At 46.6% G+C, this 27,325-nt stretch overlaps 1 protein-coding gene and 1 non-coding gene across 2 annotated transcripts; one reads left to right on the forward strand and one right to left on the reverse strand.

Moving 5' to 3' along the window:
- Nucleotides 1–2,731: 2,731 nt before the first annotated feature.
- On the forward strand, nucleotides 2,732–26,842 carry CAPN6 (calpain 6). Its single transcript, XM_027608185.1, has 13 exons — nucleotides 2,732–2,866; nucleotides 9,199–9,378; nucleotides 17,642–17,773; nucleotides 18,791–18,999; nucleotides 19,499–19,691; nucleotides 20,462–20,655; nucleotides 20,889–20,966; nucleotides 21,073–21,259; nucleotides 22,904–23,026; nucleotides 23,183–23,385; nucleotides 23,978–24,099; nucleotides 24,446–24,582; nucleotides 25,179–26,842. Exons 2-13 carry the CDS (start codon nucleotides 9,214–9,216, stop codon nucleotides 25,359–25,361), a joined length of 1,926 nt encoding a protein of 641 aa, XP_027463986.1. The 5' UTR covers nucleotides 2,732–2,866; nucleotides 9,199–9,213; the 3' UTR covers nucleotides 25,362–26,842.
- On the reverse strand, nucleotides 5,141–5,249 carry LOC113931654. Its single transcript, XR_003522812.1, has one exon. It is a non-coding gene; the product is annotated as a U6 spliceosomal RNA (small nuclear RNA).
- Nucleotides 26,843–27,325: the final 483 nt, after the last annotated feature.

The raw sequence follows: 27,325 nt of genomic DNA on the forward strand, positions 1-27,325 counted from the left end.
TTAAGCAGGTGATTTTTAAGGCTTTAGAAAGGGAGCGGAAATCACTAGGGGTAAGCATGAACTCACTAAAAGCAAGTCATGCTTCACTAAACCCATTTCCTTTTTTGAATGGGTATCTAAAAGGGTAGACGAAGGGCATACTGTAGCGTAATGTATTTGAATTTCAGCGAGACATTTGAGAAAGTCTTATGATATCCTCGTGGAGAAGATGGGAAAATAGGAGCTGGGTCAGAGCAGAAGCAATGTGGGCTGCTTCAAGTTTGGACAATCTTATTAAAAGTGCTTGTTAAGAAGGGGAGGACGCCAGGGTTACGGTGCAATGTTCAGTCCTGGTCTCGATCTCTTCAATAATTGTATTAGTCTGGTTGATCAAATATGGTGATAAAAGAATCTTCCTGATATAGAGTGTGCACTGTCAGTGGAGGTGACAGCGCCCCCAAGAGGGCAAAAACCGCTTCTTGGGGAGTGGAAAAAAATTTTTTTTATATATAGGGCACAGATATGCATAGAGTATATAAACATAAGCACAGCACATCTGTGCTATGAAAATCCCATGGAAATATTAGAAAATAATGTCTTAAAAGGCCCTTTAGAGGTGTTATCATGAAAAAAAGGTTGAGAAACAGTGATATAGACAATATGTTTTACATGAAAGACTCAAGATCTAAATAAAATTCCAAGGGATACACTGAAATAAAAAGTAAACAAGGCGATGGTTCTTGGGAATGCATGTAAAGCCCAGCATCTAGGTTAAAATAAAAGTCAGTTGTATAAGCACAGAATCAGGCAAATAATAGTAGTTCATACAAGACACAGAAGACAGATTTTTTTAAGATTTTATTTATTTCTTTGACAGAGAGAGTTGAGAGAGAAAGAGAGACACAGCGAGAGAGGCAACACAAGCAGGGAAGCAGGGGGAGAGGGAGAGGGAGAAGCAGGCTCCCCCCCCCCCCCGCCCCAGAGCAGGGAGCCAGATGCGGGGCTCAATCCCAGGACACCGGGATCACGACCTGAGCCGAAGGCTGACGCTTAACGACTGAGCCACCCAGGCGCCCCGGAAGACAGATTTAATTGAGCTACAGGATCTGCTCAGAAGACAACCAGAATGGCCAAGATCTGGAAACTGTGTCCCATTAAGCATGGCTTAAGTGAACTGAGGCTATTTAGGAGGACAGAAGGCTTGGGGTGACATGACAAATATTGTAGGCGTCTGTCATGTGAGAGAGGAATTAGAAACAGTTTGTGTGAAGCTGATTTTTGCTCAAAGGAATACGTTTTTAACGACCGGGGGGGGGGTGCTCAAACTTGGAACAAGCTGCTTTACAGAGCTTCTCAGATTCTATGATTCCCTACTCATTTGAAAATTAGGGAGGTAGAAAAGACAGCTGAAGAAGATGACCCCAGAAAAAACACCGCCCCCCCCCCGCTTGGTTTCAAAGCCCAAATCCCACAACATGGGGGATACTTGCTTGAGAAATCTGTCACTCAATTACCAAACTGGGTGCCACTATTTAAAGCCCTGATTCTCCTGGGCTTTGGTGTTTTGTATTGCCCCCTACCTCTAGCTCAGTTTCCATTAGGCATAGAGGAGGAAAAGGCACAGAGGGAGTTATGGGGAAAAGCCAAGAGGGAGGTCTCAGAGACCAGAGTCACAGAATTGCTCAGCTCCGTCTCATGAAAATATCATGGTATGGGGCCAGTGAGTAGAGAGAAGCACACTTTCTTTCCTTCTTGGAGTCCTTGCTCACTTGTTCTCTCTCTCTCTCTCTCTCCCTTCCTCCCTCCTTCCCACTCCCTCTCTCCCTCTCCCCCCTCCCTCCCTCCTGTCAGTCAACTAGCCAGAAGGAGGGTTGGCACAGGGATAGGGGCCCCAGAGTGATCATTTCAGGTCAAAAGGTTGACACCACATTGGTCAGGCGAGCTGGGGAGGGAATGAGATGATGAGTCTTCACAGGTTGTGAAAATTGAAACAAACAAAACCACTTGGGAATGGCATCCCTGGGACTGTGTGCCAGTGAATGTCTCAGGCAACGGGGCCTTGACGGGGATGCAGCAGAGTCTTTTACAGGTATTCCCCTGAAGTAGCCCCCAAAGCCTCTTGGCCTTTCAGAGCAGATACTTACTTGCTCTGCTTTTCGCCTCACAGGGCCAGGCAGAATCGCCAGGGCCCCCTTGCTGGAAATTAGGCTTCCTACAACTAACTGCCTTGGAATCAAACTCCACTCCCTTCCCTCTTCATGCTCCCTTCTCTCTGCCCTCGGCCAGAAGTAACCTGTGGCTTCACAAAGCAAACTTTTTCTTCCCTGTGCCCCATCAGCTCCACTTTCTCTCCCACTCACTTGCAGGATCTGAGTGAGATCCGTGTACAGGGGCCATGTCTGCAGCCCGGCCCGTGAGAACTTTGTTGACACTTCAAGATTTTTCTCTCCGTGTCCTCTCTCGAGTCATGTCCACATCTGCACTCTTAACCCCGGGACAGAAAAGTCAGGAATCTATCAGAGCCCTCCCTGAAAGTCCTCTTGCTCCTCGGAACAGAGAGAGCTTTCAAACGTGGCTTCCTGAGTTTTCCAATTTGCTGGTGGGTGGATCTGGAGTGGGTGTCCCGTCTGCACATCTGGCAGGGGGCGCTTTCCAGATTTTCCTCATGACTCAGGATCAGTTTCTGACTGCGAGGCGGGGCAAAGGCTCCTGAAGTTTCTGCGAGGCACCTCCCCCTGTGAGCAGAGCTTGGTACAGCCCAAATAGTTTTCAGGTTAAGAAAGCCAGGATCTTTGTGCAGCGGCACTGACTGAGCGGACTTTGTAGGGGTTACCTGGCCAAGAGCGGCGGCGGCGGCGGCGGCGGCGGGGCGCCTGGGCTAACTCAGGTGAGCAGGGAGGGCATTTGCACACTTCTATTTGCTGGATAACTTGGAGGCTAGAGGAGGTGAAGCAACTGGAACTTTATAGTTAGTCCAGCTCGGCAGCTATCATTTTTATGAGTTGTCGGAATCCAGTAGGCGTGCGGAATAGTTTGCAAACTTCAAAACGAATGGGACACTTTGTGATCCGGGGAATTGAGGTTGTCTGGCGATGAGATTTTTCTAGTGATATCCGGTCAGCTGTGTGTGGGGTTGTTTGTTGTTGGTGGTGGTGGTTTTGTTTGTTTGTTTGGTTGGTTTTTTGTTTTTTGGTTGTTTTTTTTTTTTGGCTTCTCATGACCCAAAGTACCTGAGAAGGAAGAACGAACCTGGGAGGGAGGTGTGGAAGGAGAAACCCTCCCAAGGCTGACAGGGCTTCCTTCTGGCTTCGGCTGACCCACAGTTGTGGGCAAATTATTGAAAGGCAGGCATAATCGTGGCTCCACACTGTGTACCAAAGGTCTTTAAAAGCCCTGGGAGTGGGGTGCACGGGCTGTGCGCTCTTGCACAAGAGAGAGTGGCAGTGGAGGCTATCCTGCCCGCGCGGCCGGGGGTCCTCCTGCCCTGGTGACAGGTTGATCTTCTTCGTCTCTGATTTTCGCTCTAGCTTAAACTTTGATTTGCAGCTGGGGCTCTACCCCCTTCCTCCCCACTCCGCTGCCACTCACAGCCCAGGGGCTTAACTGGGCTACTTGACCAGAGTGGGGCGGAGGGGGGAGGGCAGCAAAAGGATCCGAGTATTGCAATGGAAAATTGGTTCTGAGGATTTGGAGCCTGCCGTCTGGGGACGATCATCTAGGAAAATGAAACAAATTCTAACATCCCGTCGGTCACCTCTGGCTTCAGGATAAAGCATCGTGGTTTGTATTCATGTTTTACTGAAATATGGCTAACGTCTCATTTGCTAATCTCGGTTGTGCAATGAAGGACATTGTATGGGGGAGGGATTAGAAAAAGATTCTTTGGGTGTGGGGCTGGGGGGGGTACTGCTAATTAACTCCTCTGCCAGTTTGTGTGCATGTGCGCGTGTGCACGCGTGAATACTTGGAATTTGAATAGTGTTCTTTATTTATCCTTACAGAGTCCCTAGCAGGCCACGGAAAAGTCTAAACACTTGCCTCGGCAGGAATAGGTTAAAAAAAAAAAAAAAAGGCTTTCCGTGTCCTTGGGTGTTTTTGGTTCCTAAATTAAAAGCAGGGGACAAAAAGTCCCTTTGTGACCCCCAAACAGTGTTTCCTTGATTAGCTTTGATTTGAAATCATCACACCTTCTGACAGCTTGCAATTCAAACACAAAACTCCCGCATGCATTCTTGTGAGAAGAAGACAATGAGAATTCTCAAAAGCAGGAGGTCTGAGTTTTCGGGCCAGCTCTGTCACTAACTGTGTATGTAACCTTGGGCCTGGGCTTTCACCTTTTTGTGAAAGCAAGGAGTTGGGCGTCGTGATTTCTAAGAGTCCTTCCAGCCTAACATTCTGTAAAAATTGGAAAGTGGATTCTCGCAAGGCTGTAAAATTAGAGTTATAGGATGGGCTTATTCATCCAAGAGGGGAAAAAACGGGTAGTGGGGCAAGCCAGCCAAAAAGGAGAGGTGGAAGAGAGAGGGGGTATCGAATGGCAGAGGGGCCATTTTATATTGGTCTTTCAAATGTCGGTGAGTGTCTTCGTTAAGGCAGGTGACCACATCTCATTTTCCGCTAAGGACAGAGATGAGATTTAATTTGCTAAAAATGAATGTTTTCTAATACTGCTGCTGGACATTGGTCTTATCTTTAAAAGTTAAAAGTATGTTCATATGCTTAATTTTATTCGATCCCCCCCCTCAACCAGCACGACACTCTGAGGTATACAGGACAGCCATCGTATTTCCTTTGTGCTGATGGGGAAACTGAGGGATAGAGCTGTTACCTACGCTAAATGGTGGTATCTGGGACTTGATCTTGGGTCTGCTGACCACTTGTGTTCTTTTTATGATTCTGGATTGTTTTGTATTCTTCGATAAAGTTCTTCAACAATGGAATTAAAGGGAATTGTGCACTCTTTTTCTTTCTTCTTCCAATTTCTTTGAACAGTCTTCTCTCTGGATGGAGTAGATGTGTCCCAGATAAGGCTGGATCCGAGGACTTTTATGGTCCCGTTCCAACCCCAGGATATCTGGCCAACAAGTGGAATCTGGTCAGCCATATGTTCCCTGGTAGATGCGTGTGCATAGATGTGGGCTATGACTCTGCCTGTGTAGCCACGGGAGGCACTATTCTCCGGGAAACATGCCTGTCATCCTTGCACGGGGGCCACACTCATCTTCTCAGTATCGTCCCCATTTTAGTGTATGTGCTGCCGAAGCCAGCGCTCTGTGTACCGTGGACGCCGAGTTTTTTATTACTTCTCCCCCCACCCGCCACACCACCCCCAGGTGTGAGACTAAAGTGGTGCCTACTTCATGCCTGGGCAGAGTTAGGTCTTCTGCATTCAGTTTGCTCTGAAAACTCCTAATTGCTGTTACCTCCTATTTTGCTTTGAGGACAGCACAAGGGGGAACTGGGGGCGGGTGGGGGGGAGAGGGAGGGAGGGAAACATGCCAAGGCCACCACCTAGGGAGCCATGTTCTCTCCCTCTCTTCCCCCTTAAATGCCCGCCCTTCCTCTCCCCCTCACCCCGGGCAAAAGCAGTTTGTAAACTGCAGACCGGATTTCCTCTCTCAGAGAACAGTTCTCTTTAAGAAACTGAGGCAGATTTCCTGTTTTAGAGCCAAATCTGTTTTCGATATTAAGGCTGACCCACAGGTGACGAACGAGTGATTTTCTTCTTAAGAGTTTGCCCAGCTCCCCTGCGATTTCCAGTCCAGCGAGTAGCAAAAACTCCATCGCCCCAACTGCAGCCCTTGTATTATTCTACGTGGCAGGCTCCCTCAACTTCCCCTGGCAGTCTCCAACTTTCCACCCTCTGGGACCCACCCCTCCCACTTGCCTGAGTTCACACAGCCTTTTTCATGCTCTATCTCTAGGCAGTGGGTCCTCATTGAAATCGTACTGCTAGAGACTGTCATCTTAATGCAAAACCCCGCACTCTGCTTCACCCAACCACCCAATACCTCCGACCCTCAGACCACAGGGTCCCTCCTCTTAGATGTGCCCGTTCCCTTTGTTAGCCAGAGGCTCTCTTTGGTTGATACCCGAAGCCCTAGCTTGGATTCTGTTTACTGACTTTCTCAATATGCCATCTCTAACCTAAAGGCACTCTTGTCTTCACAGTTGGGTGCAGTAAGACGGTCAAGAAGCAGCAGTCCCTTCCCCACTCTCCTGGGCTCTGGCAGGGCAAATTGTTTGCGACCAACCCGACTTAGAAATTTCTAGGTTTCCAGAAGGGTTTTTTTTTTTTTTCCAGACTTACCTAATGAACCCTCTGAGGTGAAGGGTTCCGATTCTCCCATGATCATCAGACCATGGACATAAAGAACATTTTCAATATCCACCGTGGCAATAAGTGCTAGGCAGAGTGCCTCCAAGTTAGGTATCATGTTTGCTTTGGAGGGTTTTCCTCATTTGAGCTTAAAAAAAAAAAAAAAGAAATCCCTTCAGTGACCAAAAGAAGCAGTGTGGTGTAAGGGGAAGGCTGCACACTGAATCTGACATTACACAGACCCGGGTTGGAGCCAGTTTTGCGTTTCTGGCTGCCCCTTCTGGGAGTTGCCATTTCTGCAGATACAAAATAAAGGGCACGGATAATGCCTCCTAAACATGGCTGTCACCAGGAGAACATGAACTAGAATGTGCGTTTCGGACAATACATGCAAGCATTAATTGTCTGCATAAGACATTCGTCCGTTCAACCGATATTTCCTGGACAGCGGTGGTGTGCCCAGCCCTATGCTGACAATGTGCATCTTGCCTTTACGGAGCCCTTTCCGCTTATTCAAAGTACTTTTACGCTAACCATCTCATTAGGTACAGCCACAGGGTAAGGAGGGCAGGATAGAGAACCCCACTCCCCTGATGAGAAAATCGAGGCACAAAGGAACCAAGCCAGCAATGGGGCGCAGTTCTATTCTGCAAGTCCAGCAGGACCTGAGCCTACAATTTGATTCGAATGAAAGCCTGTCAAATTTCGGGCTGATAGCCTGCTATTCCGTATTTACTGTGCACGCCCCAAATGCAAGTACCCTCGCCCAGAAGGCTTGCCCTATACACGTCAGCTGAGAATTCTGCCTCTGGAAGGGTCTACTGGGATCATACTGGTTTTTCAAATCAAGCCTGATTTTCTTGTCAGTTGATGCGGCTTCTGTCTGTAGATAGGCCCGCCTTATATAACAGGGACTTGCCATTTGACTGAGTAGCGAGGGAGGCATGGGGGCAGAGGGCCTTCCCAAGAACAGGAAATACGCATTTATCCAACACGTTCAAGGGCTAGGGGGTTCTGGCAAACTAAATACCCTAATTGCCCCAGACTATCCGCCATTTACAATCCCCAGCCTCTGGCAGCCCACCAACCCTTCCAGGGAGAGCCAGAGGCACAACAGTGTTTGTTATAAGTTAGAGCACATGTGAAAATTGGGGTCCATTTGTAACAGGCTCAAGAAAGGAGACTGGGTGTACATTCAGATTGGCTCCGATACTGCTTAATGGAAAATTATTACTGATACCTCTCATACCTCCAAATACAATGAAATACACTTTAATATTTGAAATATGTGAACAGAATTAAATCTGATGATTTAATCAGAATTAAATCTGATTTAAAGGCATTTCGGCATTTTGCAGTGTCCCATAACCTTCAATTTGAAAAACAAAGGTCAATCAATAAGGCTATATATTTAAAAAAAATAATAAAAACTATGGTTCTTTTCAGCTTCTTATTCCTTGGATTCAGGGAAAGGGTAAGTTTGTTTTTATATATTGTAGTTTGCAAATAATGTCGAATTCAATTTTTTTTTATGGTTTTCAAATAGGAAGACTTCTTTTCTTTACCAGTAAGGCATCTCAATGTAATACTGAAAGGACATGAAATAAGACAGTAGAGAGGTCTGATTATTATTTCACTTTTTATAAAATAGTGACTCCCTCTTTATTAACTGGATTTTGAGCTGTGTTACCTACACAGACACTCTTTAAAGTACTAATTAGTTCTTTTCAAACTTCACCCACTTTTCAGCAGATACTCTGACCTTAGTCAGATATTTCCTGTTTCGACCCTCACGTAATCGTGAAATATAAACACAGTTATCCCTAAAAAATATTTTTTAAATAATTGGCACCATGTAAATGTCACAACCCTCCTCTTACTAACCATTGAGCGTCAAGGGAGAATCATTAAAATCATTACGAATTTATCTTTGTGAATCAGGCAAAGGCATTGAGAACCCTATTATCACCCCAAAGTTATTTAAAATCAAAGTTGTCTTTCAAATTATCCCCATAAAAACCAGTTCTTAGGGACATTTGAGTGTGGGGCACTCAGATAGACCATTGCTTGAAGAGCCACTATATTAATTCTCTATTTAGCCGTGTGAGGTTTTTTTTTTCTTAAAGAAAAGAAAGCAACAATGTATTGCCATGGGATAAGAATCTATAGTCCATCAAATTAGTGTAATTGAATTTCAGAGTCTGCCTTTTAAAGCGGGCAAATGATTGCATGTTAGACTTTGAAGAAGAAAGACACATACAATCTTTCTATCTTTCCTTGTCTTTGGAGGCCATCTGCTGAGCTCTGTTGCTTGCATTAGCCTTCCTGGCCAATAATAAAAAATGCAAAGCTCTTTAAATGATAAAAGGGAAGGAATTGTGTAAAGGGGCTCCTTAGAAGTGAAAGGGGCTGCTTCTCCCCTGAAGCACATAATGTGTGGCCCTTCAGGGCACCAACTTACTCTGAATATAGTAAAACGACTTTTTTCTTTTATCTTCAAATTTAAAATTGTCCTTTGCTTGAAACTCCTCTCTGCTGATGTAAAATGGAAGCTTGCCCTTTAAATGATAATGATTCACATTTAACGAGGGATCTTAACATTTATTATCTAGTTTCTCAATAATATTGTTCAGGCTCATATTGCCCCATTTGGCAGAGGAAGAAACTGAGGCCCCCAATGTTTTAGGCACCCTAGGCAAAGCCCCATGCTGAGCTAATCGGTTGCAGAGCCTGGACCCTACTTTCCCTGAAAATCTTCACTTTTCTTTTAAAGCCAAGCTCCACGTGCCTAGCTCCAGGAATAAAGTCACTGGGATGACTACTGTTTGTCTAATTTCAGGTAATTTTCAAAATACTTCAGAACTTCTTCCTCCAGTGACCACAATTTTTCCTCATTCTAGACATAGTTCGGCAGTATGGGTCCTCCTCTGAAGCTCTTCAAAAACCAGAAGTACCAGGAACTGAAGCAGGAATGCATCAAAGATGGCAGACTGTTCTGTGACCCGACCTTTCTGCCTGAGAATGATTCGCTTTTCTACAACCGGCTGCTTCCCGGGAAGGTGGTGTGGAAACGTCCCCAGGTAACTTTGTCTTTTCTTTGTTTGTTTGTTTGCTTTTTACTTTCTGTCTCCTTCTCAATCTCTTGCATCATAACTCTGCCTGGTCCCCTGTTTCTCTCAACACAGCCTACCACGCGCAAAGCAATTTAGGAGACAGCTTTTATGTGGCAAGTGTTACGGATCTGTGCTTCTGACTCTAGCTTGAGGAATCTTGAATTTCAGTCGTATTTGGTCAGATAGCAATTTTTAGAAGAACAACAACAAAACTCCTGATGTAACGAGCATAAATGAAATGAACTCTACAAGGACAAGATGGAGTTTGTCCGGGGAGGGGGGAGGGGGGAGATTTCTTTGTTACTCTTTGGATACCATCACCTGGATCCCCTCACCATTAGCCAAGTGGGATGTAAATAGGAGTGTAGCTCTTTCAGACCTATCAATAGTTATTATGGTTCTCTGCAGAACAGCTGTGTATCGTGTCTCTAAACCAAGTCTCAGAACCTCTTCACCAGCCCTGCATGAGAGGGAGCTCAGTGTGTAAAATGATAGGATGATGGAATCTGGAGAATAAATGGCAGGCAACCTTGCCCTCTCTAAAGGGTATAACTGGAAGAAGGATATTATACCTGAGCTCCTTCCCAAAGTGCGTGACCAGGGACATGAGCCACAGAGGGCTGTTAGGACATGCACATTCTTGGACCCTGGCAATATCCTGAAGGCCTTCTGATCCCATGTACCGATGTATCTTTTTGTGCCCTATTATGCAACCACCTCCTTTAACAACTCAAGGTTGGCTCTCTCAGCCAGCAGGCTTTTTAGTTGCAATTACACTCCTTAACGGACTTCTCACGAGAGCCGTTGCAGTTGCTGTAGGTTGCCACCAGGTGGTGCCAAGATACATTGGTCCCTTCAAGGCTCTTGTGTTTCCTGTGTGACTGGAAGGAGAGGTCTCAGTGTTTGCCCGCAAAGTATGATAGCCATTTGAGAGTATGAGACTTGGAGAAGTCCTTTCCGTTGGAAGGAAGATGACACTCCTCCTGACTTTCTGCGCCTCCAGTTGTTGACATCCCTGCAGATCACTGACCTGCAATAAAAATCTGGGAAACGTGAGCAGAATTCACTAGCCACTAATTCGGTATGAAGGAGGGGTAAGTTTTGTTTTGTTTTGTTTTTGCAGAAATGCACGAAGAAAATAAAGATATCCTGTCTGAGTGCCACTCTTATGAATGGATGATGATAACGAGGGGCACCACTCTTTTCTGATGCCCAGATCGGAAAGACAGGACATCCATGGGGCAGAAATAGCTGAAAAGGAGGCAGGAAATTGAGGAAGGTTTTCTGTCGGGGGCGGGGGGCTATCTTTTTAAAATAGGACAGACTTGAATGTATTTCTAGGCCAAAGAGGAAACAGTAAAGAAGAAGCGGTTGAAGACACAGGAGAGAGAAGGAATGATTGATGAGGGAGAGGTCCTGGAGGAGATAGGAGGAGACCCAATGGGTGGCAAAGTCATAAGCCAACACGAAGCCATTTCCCAGATGTGAATCAAGCTGACAACGCTTCCTGTACTGGCTGGGTCTTGAGACACATGCTCCCCCCTCTCTCTTGGCTCAGTCCTTTGTCCTTTGCCTTCTTCTTCCAAATTCTGTGGACTGAATCCTAGATGGATTAGCAGGGAAGGAAAAAACTAAATAACCATGGCAAGAGTCCATCTTGCCTCTGAAGCAAGCAATACCCTTTCCAGGGTGAGGGGTTATCAGAAAGAGTGAATTGGGGTGGGTAGGAAAAGGAATCAGCATTTATGCCATGCCTACCATGGGCCTAGAGACTGTGTTTGGAGTTTTCTGTACATTTTTTTTTTTTTCATTTCATCTTCATTTGCCATGGCTTAGCAAGGTAGGTATCGTGTACATTTCTCCGATGCGATTCTTTTTTTCCGGTTTGAAAACTAAAGGTAGATATTACTACGTCCGTTTTACTGATGACGAAAGTGGATCTCAGAGAGAAGGTAAGAATTTACCCGGGGTCCGAAGGCAGACACCCTGGGATTTGAATCCAGGCTTGACTCCAAAGCCCACGTTGGTTTTCACGCCGCCATGCTGTGGTTTCAGAGAAACCGAGCTCTTTGGTTCTCTTCTTTTGCTAAAATTGGTAGTTTCCCACCAGTCAATTCTCACATTCCTCCTCCCTGGGTCGATGCTGTACATCCATTAAATGACCCATAACCCTCCCTTTTGAGAGCACCCTGTGAGCTTAGTCTTAAGCCCAAAGGGAGAGTCTTGAGAAGCATTTATTGAGCACCTACTCTGTGCAGCCTCTGTGCAATTTACAGACACAGCCTGGGGTGAGGCACTCCCATTCTAGTGGGAGAGATGGATATTGAGCCATCAACGAGTTAAATAATAAATGAATGCCTGATATAAGATATGCTATCTTCAGGCACACAGACAGTAAATCTTGTAGGGTTTTGAAGAAGGGGGCACACAGACAGTAAATCTTGTAGGGTTTTGAAGAAGGGGGAGATCAGCATAGATTGTAGTGGTTGGGGAAGGGGCCTCTTGTGGGAAGGAGGGAAAAACAAGGTTCTGGACCACCATCTGAGTCTCCTCAAAAAGCTCTGGATTCCTTTCCAGCCGGAGTGGAGGCCAAGCCTGTGGTCAAGAACCACGTCAAAGTTCTCTGGCCTCCCATCAGGAAAGCCGAGACACAGCCCTGGGCCTCTCCGAATTGGCTCAGGGAGACCAGATGGGTCGTTGGCCTCACCCGCTTCATTGGCAAGGTTGAGATCCCGGTTTGTAGGGAAGCTTGCAGACATCTTGTCCCTTGGCATGCCACACAGCCTCATCCTCAACCAGGGCTGTTTTCTGAAGTCTCTAAAATGGAAGAAGCATGATTAACCTGATATTCTGTTTCTTTCCTTTCCCATGTTCAAAAGCTTCTGCCTTTATAAGCCTTCATGCCTGTAAACCCCAGGGCTGGTTGAACCAAACAACCTCAGTTAAGCCCCCAGTATCCTAGGGTAGGATTAAGTGTCCCCTTCTTCCCAATTGCCCCTCCCATGCTGTGTCCTAAGGAGCCACTTTAGATAGGCAGGGATTATGGGAATGTTTTGCAGTTATTCAGGGCCGGCTCATCTGCCCATACCCTCCAGAGAAAAAGCCTCCTCCTTAACTCCTCCAGTGGTCCACTGGCCCCAGCTGTTGGCCTAGCTTCTTGGGTACACTGGTATACGGCTCGAGACATGTGTTCCTGAACTTTCCTGTCCTCCTGGGGCTTTCTCATATACAGTCTTAGTAAAATCTAAGCTATACCGATTTATACTGACTGGCAGCGTGGATCGTAAGGCCGCAGGTACAATTTTTAGGGCTGAAATCTGGCGGGCCAAATTCCCATAAAAAAAAATCTCTTCTACAGCCACTCTTCCCTCCTACCCGCCTCTGGCTTTTTTCCTGACTGACTCATATCCAGCTACAATAGTGTCTTAGAGTCAGACACATCTAATCCCTGACTAAAGCGGAGCAAACCCTCGCGGGGATTTGTGCAGCCAGCTGTGGGGGAAGCGAGGGCACCTGCACAAGATCTTCTGTCAGCTCTAGTCGAGTTTTGAGCGCGGGCCCTACTTACCATTTCCCTGGCCCAGGTCCTTCCACAAGGAATACCCTCCCCAGGGGCCATTTCACTACCCTATGTGGGAGGAGGGTGATGAGGGTCTGGATGAAAGCCAAAGGTGGTAGGAATGGAAGGGAAAGTTCAATGAGGGGAGACATGAGAAGCAGAATACGCAGGTCTTGGGGACAGATTGCCTGGGGGGAAACAGTAAAGGGGAAACACTTTTCTCTGTGCTAATCGAAGTTTTCGGCTCCCCACTGAATGGGGCACCTCTGTGCCATAGTTTTGGCCTAGACTGGTCATAAAGTTCTTATCATTCCCAGAGATCATGTCCCCCAACCTGACTAGTCCTCATGGTTTCACCGGTGACACAGTCGAAACCAGCTGGATGGGCCCATCCTGTTTATTTTCACTTGTGCCCTTTACCAGCTTTCTCACAGTACAATTTATAGGTCATAAAATTCACCTGTTGGAAGAGTATGAGGCAATGATTTTTAGCAAATTCACAAAGTTGCAAAAACTTCATCATGGTAGAACAGTCACGTCGTCCCCGTAAGACCGTCGGTACCCATTTGCGGTGAGTAACCCCCGCCGCCCCCCATCACAGGCACTCACTTAATCTACTTTGGCTTTCTATCTGGATTCGCCTGGCTCTAAACATCTTACTTGGAACAGAAAAGTAAAAGCAACTGGTTTCTTTTGTTTTAGCATAACATTTTCAAGGCTCATTCATGTGGCAGCATGTGATCAGTTTGTCCCTCCGATGGCTGAACAGTAATCCACTGCATGGATATGTAAATTCTTCCCAATTAAAGCAGTTTGGTATTTATACCTGGAGTCTTCTAGCCAAAGTCTGAAGGTTCAAAGGGGATAACTATGTCGTGACTCGGTTGCCTAGGCTGGAAGTAGAAGTTAGGCTTAAGACCTGAATTCTCAGGCTTCATACTGAGTTTTCCTTGGAGGGGTAAGGAAGGAAGTGGCTATTTTACTGACGACAGACTCTTCCCACAAAAGGAAAATTCGCCAGCAGGTAAAGTGAACTCCTTGAGAGGCTGGTCCAACATTGGTCCCTGAGCCCAGCTCCACCTATGAAAGCTCTGCTTGGAGATGGTTCAGGTTTCTTAGGATAAGATAATGGCTACTTGGACCAACTGGCACAGCCCTCGGGTCCCGAATGGCAGCCCGGAGGCCTTCTGGGACTAGTTAGGGTGCTGGACTTGGTCATAATATATTTACTGCAGGACCAGCCTCACTTGTAGGTGTCCAGGCCCCCAGCCCCTCAGTACTGCAAGACTGGAGCACTCTTGGAAATGTCTCCACTCTTCTGGCTGCTGGTTTTCTCGGCCTCCTTTCATTTTACTGCGGTACTTGAGGTTGTTGACCCGGGAACTCAATGCTTATTGTCCGCCAGTTTCGCCTGTGTAAAAACGTTGCAAAAGCCACGCAGAATGACACGTACAGGGCTCCAAGCCTGGTAATTGTGTGTCTCCCTCCCCGCCAATCTTCCAGAGGTCTCTGCGAAGGGAGCTGAGGGGAGGACAATGGGAAGGACTCTCAGTGCTCGGTTAAGAGAACATACTTCCTAGAGAAGCTGTTTTGCTTGTAGAAGGCTTTGGCTCGGGGATGGGGGTATGCGGGGACTGTTCCTGGCTTTACTCTTGGTGTCCAACTTCCTAGTTGTGTGTGTTTCCCCCCTAAGAAATTATTTTGCCTTGACAAACAGCCCAGTTCAAGGATCACAGCAACTGTGCCAACACAGCTGGGAGCCATTAGGGGCCCAGCATCTCCCCTCCCTCTCAAGCCACCCAAATATGTGAATATGTGAGCTGTGACCTCTCCCCAACTCCATTCCTTACCAGTCCAGCAGGGCTCAGGCTGAAATTTCCCATCTGCACTCTCCACCTCGGCTCTGAGTTACAGAAAAATTTCTCCCGCCTTACTTCCTTACTCCCAATATGAAGACAACCCGTTGTCCAAAACTAGGGAAAAAGTCAATAAACAGCCATTTCATTATTTTCAAATATGTCACCAAAAAAGTCCATTTGGCCGTTAGATTTGCACTGGCTTATTACCCTTTACCCTTTCTCCCTCCTTAGCTCCTTTCTAGTCTCGGACTTCCTTAAAGAGGTAGAGGATGTGGCATAATAAAGATGTCCTCCCATGTTTCAAAAGCTGAGATATAACTTAAGCAAGTCTTCCAGAACCATGAAGAGCTTTTAGGCAAGTGTTAAGCAGAGAGGCATGAAGCACCTTCCCTAACTATATGTGCTTTTGAAGAACCTAAAACTTCAGTCCTAGGTCTCCTACTAACTACCTGCATGCTGGGAGGGGCAAGTTGCTGCCCTTTCCTGAGCCTGTTTTCTCCTTTGTAAAATAAAAAGGTTGAGTAAATAGTCCCTAAGATTTCTTTCAGCGTTGACAGTCTATGGCCTTTTAATTTATCATGCTTTAAAACCCATTGTTAAATGGCCATCCATCATGCATGAAGAGTGGTGAAGGAAAACTGGGCCAAGGGCCAGTTTACAAGAGGAAGTAGAAAATAAGGGATTTTTTGGGCCCAAATTTATATTTTTTCATGATTACATACAGTTACACACACACACACACACACACACACACACACAGAATGACCACATTCAGCTTGGATCTACAGGAGAATTACCCAGTTTCTCAATTTGAATTCTGTTTACAGGTATTTGCTCATTTATGTGACCCTTTATGTCTTGAATAAAAGCTGGGATGCCAAAAGTGTTGGCTGAACCTGGATCCCTGCTGTTAAATGAGAGCCTTGTGGCAATCCAAGACACTGTAATGTAACCCCAACCACTAACAACTTCACATAAAACCAGCAAATAATTTGCCTTAATAATCCAAAAGCACACTTTTCCATGCACCAATGTTCACTTTACTGTTTTTCCATGCTAGGCAACTATTATTTGCATCATCAAAACCCAAGAAATCATTGTATAACTTTATGTCTTGCTCCAAATAAAATAGTATAACACCTGGCCCACGAGAAAAAGCTGTTTTTAGTTTCATCTTAGAAAGGGCAAAGAAACAATTGGGAGAGAATATCAGGGCCTAATTCACCCAACACACCTGCTCTATGCTCAATAAGTGAAAAAACAGGCAAGTCCCAGCCCATTAAAAAAATATGAAGATAGAAGTCTTTTTCTAAGACAAAAAAAGTGATGTCGAGACACTAGGTATGCATCTAAAAAAAAAAAAAAAAAAAAAGACCAGAAAATCCCAAACTGAAAACCCACCTAACCCTCTCCTTTTGGCAGAGGATGCCCGATTAATCTTTATTTTGGATTTGTCCCCGCCTAGAATGTTTATTCCTTTCCCGAGTGATTTTGGCTTTTAAAGAATATATGGAATGTTTCGTTCTGTAGACCAGACCCTTCATCAAGGAGAATTATGTCCATTAAAAAAAAAAAGAGGTTTGAGAACCAGAAAAATATAGCTGTCTCTATTTAATAAAATTTAAAAGGATATATGTCTAGATTTTCTTTCCATTTGAGACTAGGATTTATTTCTGCTGGGTAAGCAGAATGTCAAGGTACTGGCCAACGGCCTCCTCCATGAAGCTTTCTCCAGATACTCAAGACTTCGTTGGTATTTCCTGCCTTTGAACTCTGCAAAGTGCTGATTCTCTGAGTCACACAATCATGTCTTCAATTATGTGATGTTGTGTATGCGGCGATGCCTTTGTCTACGCCTGCCTCTCTACCCGTCATGCCTCCATACCTCTCCCTTGTCCAGCTCCCTCACGCTAGTCATCCCTAAGGCTTCAACTCGAGTGTCACCATGGCTATTCAGTCTATTCTATCACCAGGGAGACTTTGGGGATCCTTCCTCTAGACACCGATTATACTTTGAAAATAACTGCAGTGTGCCCTCAGACATTGTGTCGTCATTGTGCTATTTGGGTCTCATTTTCCTACTTGCCGTGGGAGTGGCATGGCTGTTGACATGTTCGGGGAAGAAAGACCCATACGCTCCAAACAAATACTGTCCCCCACCTCTGTCCGGCTTCCCTCAGAACAATCTCTGTGGGAAAAGAGTGTGTTGAAGTGCTCCTATGAGGGGTCCATTACCACCTGCTGCCATCTGTATTCATCCAAAGATGGGGAAAAATCTAGTTGCCATGGAGACTGCCGTTGCCTTTGCTTTATGTTGGGGAAAGGGCTTTCTGTATAAGGTCTCCGAACTCATTTTCCCAGGGAGGGAGAAGCATTCACCATTATCGGGCCTTGTCTTTTGAAATGCAATTACCCTTCCAGGCACAGGTGCTTCAGAAAATCTCCTCATGACCAATAGGACCGGAATGCAATGTGCTAATCTCTAGTTCCCTTCAAAAGCTCACTGCTGTAGGGAAAACTCTTCCAAACCACAATGCTAATTCTGAGCACCCCCACCAGCCCATCTCAACCTGTCTCATCGCATCCCCTCCTCCCATTTCTCCTGCCACTTCCCCTCATAACCCTATCTCTGCAGCCGATGATCGACTGCTTTTATTTTTCCTCACAACCCCCCCCCCCCCCAACTCCCTGGACCTTCCCTTTATCCCACTTACGGAAGTCCTAGTCATGATCTCTGTCCTGCCTACCTCAGCTCACGCTGACTCTTGGGAAACATTTTCCACACCCTTAGAACCAATTATTGTATCTGCAGGACATCTGTGACGACCCCCGTCTGATCGTGGGCAACATCAGCAACCACCAGCTGATCCAAGGGAGACTGGGGCACAAGCCGATGGTCTCTGCGTTTTCCTGTTTGGCTGTTCAGGAATCTCACTGGACAAAGGTATCCCCCTCTCTTGTGAGACCTCACTAAGTTTCCACCTTTTTGTCTTCCTTAGTAATTTTGGGAAAAATCAGGTCGTTAAGTTTTTGAGATTGTTCAATTCCTGAATTATGAGAATATTTTACAAATTATGAGGATTTTTTACCAATACAGTAAGTTGAAAGAATTTTACAGGGGACACCTATATCCTCACCTAGATTCTTACCATTAACATTTTACTCTATTGGCTTTGTCACACAATAGTTGATCTTTTGTCACTTATAGTGCTTTGATGTAGTAGCTCTGCATACTTGTGTTCTCTGCACCGACTGGAGGATAGAGCCAGCAGGGGCCAGGAAATCACAGATAGGAATAACAGAAAAGACAAGAAAAATGGAAATAGTTCCTTGAAAAGGTTCTAATAAATTCTCGAGTCCAAAAATTTCTTCGGCATTTAGATCGAGTCAGAGACAGTGAAGCGTTGGCTTGATTTGACTTGATTTTTCTTCAGAAACAGAATTTTCGAAGAGTGATGTGTAATTGCATATAAAAAGAATTTCCCCAACATAATTTTGCTCAAGGTGTGAGTCAAATCCATATAGAATCTACATGAAATCTCTAGGGTGGACCTTTAAAACCCGGAAGTGCAGGCGTCTTATATTTTCAGTGATTTTGTCTTTTAAAATGCCTTATTTAGGTGGTTAAACATGCAACCAGATATGTTGTGCATAGACAGCTTCTCATGATTGACTTCGTAGATTATCTGTGGGAAATAATTTAATTCCTAATTGGCTTCCCCTCAGTCACCCTGTGTGTACTCAGGGCCGGCATGGTAATACTATCCTCAGCAAAACTGACGTAGGGAAGCAAAAGTTGTGGGAAAAAAATGCCCAGCCTAGGACTTCCCAGCCTAGACCCAAACCAGATGTATTTGGTGTGCTTCCTACTGCCATATAGATTTGCCAGAAGTCAACTGCAACTCAATATTTGGATGTGGTCTGGTGAATAACAGTTGTATGACTGTTCTTATATTTCCAGACAATTCCCAACCATAAGGAACAGGAATGGGACCCTCGAAAACTCGATAAATATGCTGGGATATTTCGCTTCCGTTTCTGGCATTTTGGAGAATGGACTGAGGTGGTGATTGATGACTTGCTGCCCACCATCAATGGAGATCTGGTTTTCTCCTTCTCCACCTCCATGAATGAGTTTTGGAATGCTCTACTGGAAAAAGCTTATGCAAAGTAAGGAGGGGGGTTGACCAGTCAGTGGTCAGGGTACACAAGGAAGGGAAGGCCACATTTGTCCTTGGGAGCTCATCCTCTCTCAGCCGAGCCCTTGAGTTTAAAGGGGGTAGCATAGCAGTCAGATCCAAGGCATTGCTTTGGGCCTGGGCCTGGCCCTCAGAAATCCTGGATGATAGAGAAATGAGCTCTTCTAGGTTCCATTAAAAACCCTCCCTGCTCGTAGGTGCCCCTTCCTGCTGCTAATCTGCAGATCACATGGCATGATGGCCTCACCTTTTCTCCTTCCCTGATGTTTACCTGGAGAAGGAAGCTTCTTCATGGACTGCCCTTGCTCAACATAACCTGAGCCTAGAAATCTCTGGCTGTAATCTCATTAATATCGAAAAGCCAGCTGGTAAAGGCTGGCTGGGCGGGGACTGTTCTAATTCTTGGGAACAAGACAACCTCCACCTGGAAAAATCAGTTTACCAAGATAACCTTGCATATTTGCCCCCAGGCTGCTTGGTTGTTATGAAGCCCTCGATGGTTTGACCACCACTGATATCATCGTGGACTTCACTGGCACACTGGCCGAGACCGTTGACATGCAGAAGGGAAGATACACCGAGCTGGTTGAGGAGAAGTACAAGCTATTTGGGGAGCTGTACAAAACATTTACCAAAGGAGGGCTGATCTGTTGCTCCATTGAGGTTTGTTGTCACCAAAAACAAGCATTCTTTGCTCACACTACAAAATTAGTAGGGAATGTCACCCTTCCCCCAGAGATTCAGGAGAAGGCATTATGGCGCTCAGAAAACCAACAATATGCATTGAGTCCTGGAACAGAGGCCACCGAGCTTTAACTTTTTTTATTTTTTCAGAATTTATTTATTTCAGACAGAGAGCGAGCGAGAGAGAGAGCAAGCACGAGCCGGGGGGGAGGGGCAGAGGGAGAAGACTCCCCGCTGAGCAGGGAGCCCAATGCGGGACTCAATCCCAAGATCCTGGGATCACGACCCAAGCTGGAAGGCAGACACTTAACCGACTGAGCCACCCAGGCGCCCCAGAGCTTTAACTTTTTATCCTTCTGTACCAACCATCCCACTGGGGAGTGATGCAGTTTCTGAGCCGGTGTAGACAGCCTCTGCTAAATTATTCCTCCTGCCTCTGCCCCTGGAGGTAGAACTTATAGCAGTTTGCTCATGCAGTAAACCAGCCCCACCAAATTTTTAAGCTGTGGGTATCAGTGTACTACTGTGGGTAGTTTCAATCTGAATTGTTTAAGTGGGTTTATTATATTAAATTCTTTATTTCCTTTCTTTCACTTGCTTTGTGTCAAGTCAGGTGTCTGGATAAAATTTCTGTCTGCTTAAGGAGAACTGGCTTCAACCATACTGGGGTAAACCAATCAAGGAAGAGTTGGAGCCAGGCCTTGGGTCTCTCAATTCTTGTGGCCTTATGTATCTTTCTTTGCTCTCAGTCTCCTAATCAGGAGGAGCAAGAAGTTGAAACTGACTGGGGTCTTCTGAAGGGCCATACCTACACCATGACTGATATTCGCAAGATCCGTCTTGGAGAGAGACTGCTAGAAGTCTTCAGTACTGAGAAGCTCTATATGGTTCGCCTGAGGAACCCCTTGGGACGTCAGGAATGGAGCGGCCCCTGGAGCGAAATGTGAGTGACATTTCATTTGGACGGCCACGTCTCCCAAGCCCTATAGTTCACCCAACGCATCCCTCCAGATTGCTAGTGGGCTGTCCGTGCCTAGTGACATCTGCGGGGTCTGTGACCCAGCCAGAGGTGAAATAAAGCAGGCCCAACACTCACGCCTTCTGGTCCTTTGGTGTCCTGCTTCCTGTAGGAAGTCAATGGTAAACCTAATGGCTTCTCCATTCATTTGCCTTTAGTTCTGAAGAGTGGCAGCAGCTGACTATGGCCGACCGCAAGAACCTGGGGCTAGTTATGTCTGATGATGGAGAGTTCTGGTGAGGAGGGGTTTTTGGTGCTAAGGGCCTTGGGGCTCCCATGTGGCACTACTGTGGTAGGTATTTGGCACCATCTTCATTTCTTTCCTGCCTTCCTTCTGTTCAGGATGAGCCTGGAGGACTTTTGCCGCAACTTTCACGAACTGAACGTCTGCCGCAATGTGAACAACCCCATTTTTGGCCGCAAGGAGCTGGAATCGGTGGTGGGATGCTGGACTGTGGACGATGATCCCCTGATGAACCGGTCAGGCGGCTGCTATAACAATCGTGATACCTTCCTGCAGAATCCCCAGGTTTGAATCAATTTGTGGGGTTTTTTTCCTAATCTTGTCTCCAACTTCTCAAGGCAATAGGAACTTGGGTCTCACCTTGCAGTATTTCTTTGACATCAGTTTTTCAATTTGCAGCTGTTGTGTAATACTCATCAACCAAGGTGCCTAAGGATTGGCTCAGGCGCTATAAGTCATGGCAGACTGTGTCTATTGCAGAGACGTATGTGGGGAACAATATTAAATCTGAGTCATCTCCTCTGGCTGCCTCTCCCCTGGTGCCATATTGCTTGGTGTGGCTCTTTGTGATTGTCCCCCATCGGACAGAAAGGATCTGCTCCCAGACACTCAATTCTTTTTCATTTCTTGACTGCCCATCTGTTCTCTTGGGTGCGCATTTACAGTGTGCATCTTCTTTCTCATGCAGTGAATCTTCTGAATGCCATCATTATGCCTCCCTTCTCTCACCCAGAACCAGATCATTTTGCCCAGGATCTGAAGCACTACCCGATCAGTGACCCTGTCTCATCTGTCTTCCATTACAATGTTCTTCCACATGATCCATTAGGGGTCAAGCCCAAGCATGACCCAAAGCAAAAAAATCCAAACATCCAAAGCCTGAATTTGTAATAGTCTTGATGGTTTTACCCCCAAATGTGCTGATGAGATAACCCACGGGAGGCAAGAATTCTGACTGTACTGTCACCTTACATGGGTATGTCTTTTCTTTCCATGGGCCTCACTGGCCAGGCATTTGGAAGGACACTAAGATGAGTTGGCTGATTTATTTAACTCGTACCTTTTTTCTCCCCATTCTTTCCATCTTTTTTTTTTCATCTTAATTGTCCTTAAAGAAAGGAAAGCTCCCATTACTGCACCCCCCCCCACATCATCCCCATGTACAACCCTGGAAATGTTTCAAATATCAGGCACATCGAGCTGGAGAAATGGGCTTTTGGCTTCACACTTAACTGCACAAGATTGATCGTTAGGGGCCTTGTAAACCTATGATTCTGGATTTATTTTCTGTTTCTTGTTAAAGGGAGAGAGAGAAAAAAAGCAGAGAGAGAGAGAGACAGACAGACACAGAGAGACCAATCAGATGCCTTTTAGTTTTACTTCCCAATGGCACTATGATTCCCTTAGATGATGTTTCAGAGTCTCACACACAGGTCTGCAGCTTCCCGGCAGAGAGGGTAGCAAAGCATCAGTTCTTCAAGGAAGTGGGTCCAGCCCCTCCACAAGCCACACATCTGGGCTGGCTAGAGGAGGCTACCTGAGGGCGATGCTATAGTATCAGGCGAAGTCAAACAAAAGTGCCTTTTGCCTTTATGGATTCTGGAATTTTTCAGTGTGCAGCTTTTAAAAGCAAGGGACGATTTAAAATAAACCCAAGATCTTACCAAGAAGCTTACCCTCTTTGGCATCAAAGACCCAGGCGTGAAGTTATCTCTCAATCCATGCTGAATGCCATAGGGAGGAGCAATATATGATCTCCACTTAGCAAGCCCATGAATTATCCAAGGCCACAGTGTCTGGTCAGTGGCAAAGCCCAGAAAATAATCAGAGTCTCTGCTCCTCAACGTAGTTGTCTTCCCTGAGATCTGAGCTGGCTCATCTGAAATGGAAGTGCTAACTAAAGCTCCATGGTGGCCTCTTTTCCCTTAGTATATCTTCACTGTGCCCGAGGATGGGCACAAGGTCATTATGTCACTGCAGCAGAAGGACCTGCGTACTTACCGCCGCATGGGAAGACCTGACAATTACATCATTGGCTTTGAGCTCTTCAAGGTAAGAACGGGCATGTGGAGCAGAGAGAATAATGGCAAAGAGAGTCACAGTTAGGATGGCCTGGGGTGAGGGGAATGAAGATAGGTCCAAGGATAAAGAAAGCACGAACACTGCGATTCGAGCGGAACAGGGCATTTCGTCCTGTCTCATTTTCAGGTGGAGATGAACCGCAAGTTCCGCCTCCACCATCTCTACATCCAAGAGCGTGCTGGGACATCCACCTACATTGACACCCGCACCGTGTTTCTGAGCAAGTACCTGAAGAAAGGCAACTACGTGCTTGTCCCAACCATGTTCCAACATGGCCGCACCAGCGAGTTTCTCCTGAGAATCTTCTCCGAAGTGCCCGTCCAGCTCAGGTTCAGCTCCCGCGGCCAGTCCAGCAAACTCCTAGTCTCTGCTTTGCCTCCAGTCCCAACCCACCCACCTCCCTTGACCCTGCTCCTCCTACGCAGACACGCAAAAGGACAGCCTGTCCAAATCAGACGTCACTGACATGACGCTGATAGAAATATTTCTCAAAATGGTTATTTCCGTAACCACGAAAAATTCCCCGGTAGAGGTCTGAGCTTCAGACCTCTGGGCTGCCATCTCAGGGGAACAGGCCTATAGCCTAAGCTTTCCCATGTATATCTTCTCTTCCCTTCTCTGGCTGACTCTATTCTTCTCTTAAGCAGCTGGGACTCCTCACGGCTCCTCTATTATGTTCTGAATGCTGGGTCACCAAAGCTGCCTTTTTACCCCGGCCCGGCCTACTCTGATCTTTATCTGCTGGTCCTTAACGCCAGGGGGAAGGAAAACAGACTCATAAAATATAAGCCATGTCTGAGGAGGAATGAGCTGGGTCACTCAGTATTCCATGTTTTCAGCAGCAATGGCTGCCTTGTCAGGCCTGTCTCCTCATCAGAGGGCATTCGTCATCAGTGGCCTGTCTTCTTTTTGATGTTCCAGGGAACTGACTCTGGACATGCCCAAGATGTCCTGCTGGAACCTGGCTCGTGGCTACCCGAAGGTGGTGACCCAGATCACCGTTCACAGTGCGGAGGGCCTGGAGAAGAAGTATGCCAATGAAAGTAAGAACCGCAGAGGTGTCTGGGAAAGCGAACTTCAGTTTCATTTATTGCACCTATGGCTAGAAAAGGTGGTCACGAACAGTTCTCTCCAGGGGTTATTTTCAGTCTCGGGAAGTCAGGATGGCTGTCGACCTGGACAGAGAACGGGATGTGAACATCCTTGGGCAAGGCCTACATACTATTCATTTTTATAAAGGCTGGAGAAGAAAAGGGAATCGGGAGCCAAGGTTCGAGGTCATTCTGGTACCCAGGTGTTAGGCTAAAAAGTCCCAGTGAACCAGTTTCTCAACTCTCTAGAATAAGAACTGTAATCACTCCGTTAAAAGCAACTGTCGCTTTGTTCCAGCTGTAAATCCGTATTTGGTCATCAAGTGTGGCAAGGAGGAAGTCCGTTCTCCCGTCCAGAAGAATACTGTTCATGCCATTTTTGACACCCAGGCAATTTTCTACAGAAGGACCACTGACATTCCTATTATAGTGCAGGTAAGTGTGTGAACAGGGACCCCACCCCCCGCCCCCCGGGATGGCTCACATTCCATTTGAGAGGCTAGATTATCCCAAGTGCCTCAACTATACAGGATACACAGCAAGGGTCATCCTGGTCTTTGGCTGTTTATTTTTACTCCAGGACACCTCCCACCAAGCACAGACACTGACTTCCTCATTAATTTCCATTGTAAATACCCTCCCCTCCGTCCCTTTCATTGTGGGTGGAAGCGCACATGCTCACAGGTACACGTGTTGTGACATGTACTATAAAATCCCATGAGGGAAAGCATATGCCAGGTCAGATGACCCTTATCCTGCTAGGTCAGGGTGGACCACTATCATCTGGCTGTTTTTCTGCCCAGCTGCCTTTACAAAGCCATTGTATAGCTGACCTTGAGCGCTGCTGACTGGCTCTTCACCTCTCCTCTTTGAGGTAGCTTCCTGTCAGCCAGAGCCTGTTATCAGGAAAGAGAGTCTCTCAGTTTTAAAACAGGCCTTTCCAAGTTCAGCGCTAGGTTCTGGATGCCACTGGGCCACGTCCGGTCTCACAGAGGGTGGTTCACATTTGCTCTCTTGACTTGTCTCTCCAGGTGTGGAACAGCCGGAAATTCTGTGATCAGTTCCTGGGGCAGGTTACTCTGGATGCTGACCCCAGCGACTGCCGTGATCTGAAGTCTCTGTACCTGCGTAAGAAGGGTGGCCCGACTGCCAAAGTCAAGCAGGGCCACATCAGCTTCAAGGTTATTTCCAGCGATGATCTCACTGAGCTCTAAATCTTCAGCTCTAGGGAATCCTGACAGAGCTTTCCATCCTTCCCTTTTCTGTCAGGTGCCAGGTCTTACCTAATCCATACTCCTTTGAAAGAAAGAATCTCACAGTAACTAACTTTTCCTTTCTTCTGATAAATCCCCCATACCTCCCGATCCAGGTAGCATCAGTAGCTACATAACCTATATACCTCCAGCAGCTGGACAGGGGGAGGTGACAGTCCTATGTGGAGATCATACAGATGTTTGCCAACAAAAAGATCTCTGGGGCTTCCGGGGGTGAGATTTAAGCAGGACAACAATGGCCTGGATACCCTACAGATGTGTTTGCTGCTTTCAGGCACCCAGTGTTATCTTCCCTGTAGGGCGTGTTGAGGAAGGAGGAGGGGTGATCAAGGCCAAGCTGGTCTAGCCTGACATCCCAGCTCCCTACTGAACACTTCAGACTTGCCAGCAGGCTTTTAGCCAGCGGCCAGAGCCTGCTTCTGAGTCCCCAGCTCTCATCACCGCCAGTACCAATACCACCTCTGTCACCACCACCACTGAATACCACCAACCATCACCACCCCCGGAAAGTGTAGTCCTGCCCTCACCCAAGTCACCCCCCACAGTAGGTTTTACCTTCATGTTGAGGAAGCTTCCTAGGTGCTTAATGACGAGTTGGAGTTCAGTGAGGTCTAGACAGCCAGTGGGAAGGGCCCGAGCTCCAGCTCGATGGAAGCCAGCTGTGTGCCCCAAAGAGGGAAACGTGGAAGAAGCTGCAGTGGGAGACAAAGCCTCGGTCCCCCACCCATCCACACACACCTACACTCACACACGCGCACATGGGCGCGCACGAACTACCGTTCAGGCAGTCAGCGGGCACGAGGAAGGACAAATAAGTACCACACACACCCTGAAAGGATGAGAAAACCCACCCAGGCATATAGTACAGCCAATTTGGGGCCCCTGACTGCAATGTGAAATCTCCTGCTGCTGCTAGGTTTACAAACAAGCCCATTGTCCTGTGCCTCCAGATATCATTGGTACTGAAGACCCCACCTGGGGGCTTGAGATTTTGGGTCCCAACCCCGGGCCTCTCAGTTGGGAAGCTTCATTCCCTGGGGGCGTTTGTTTGCCCTCTTGTTTTTTCAGTATTTCTACAGAATTTTCTCTAGAGTCAGTCATTCTGAAGTGTTCTTCCCCTCCGTCTCATCTATCAACGTTCTACCCCTCCTTCAAGGTCCAGCATAAATTCCACCTCCTCCATGAAGCCTTCCCCAACCCCTCCCAACCCCCACTTCTGACAATATTTCAACGCTTCTGCAATGATGAAGAAAAAGCATAGTTGTAGTACTTAGTCTAGTCCAGCACGCATTCATTTAAAAATATATTTTGTAGGTTTTTTTTTTTTTTTTTTAGCTCACTCATTTCTTACCATGTTTTTCAGTCTGTGTAACTTCTGCAGTGCCTTCACCACACTGCCTTACATAATCCAAACCACAATAAAGTTCACATTCAATAAACCAACCAGTCTTGACTTGATTTGTTGGCCCAGGAAAGATGGTGGGAGTGACCATCTCTTGAGACTCGTTTTGGAGCCCCTGGAGTTGGGAGTGGGGATAGGGGAATCTGTGCAACCTGAGCCTAACAGGGTGGGGGGGATGAGGAGTTTGGGAGAACGGAGAGGGGGGACCCCTTCTATTCCACATTTAAGGATATTTGTGTGGTATTTGGGGTTACAAGATTTTGAAACCCTTAATGGGATCGGACTCCAAGCCAAAGCTATGCTGGCCAGAGCTTTCAAGTGCAGACCACCCAACAGAAGAAAATACCAACTCCTTCCTCCCATCATCTCCCCGGACCCCCCAACAGAAGAAAATACCATCTCCTTCCTCCATCAGCCTAATGGATGAAAAGACTTCATTCACTTGTTTCCACACTCAGTATCTCATCTGCCCATCTTAGGGTAGGGTATGGAAGAAACTCCT

This window comes from Zalophus californianus, chromosome X (assembly GCF_009762305.2).
Source record: "Zalophus californianus isolate mZalCal1 chromosome X, mZalCal1.pri.v2, whole genome shotgun sequence".
NCBI classification, from domain to species: domain Eukaryota; kingdom Metazoa; phylum Chordata; class Mammalia; order Carnivora; family Otariidae; genus Zalophus; species Zalophus californianus.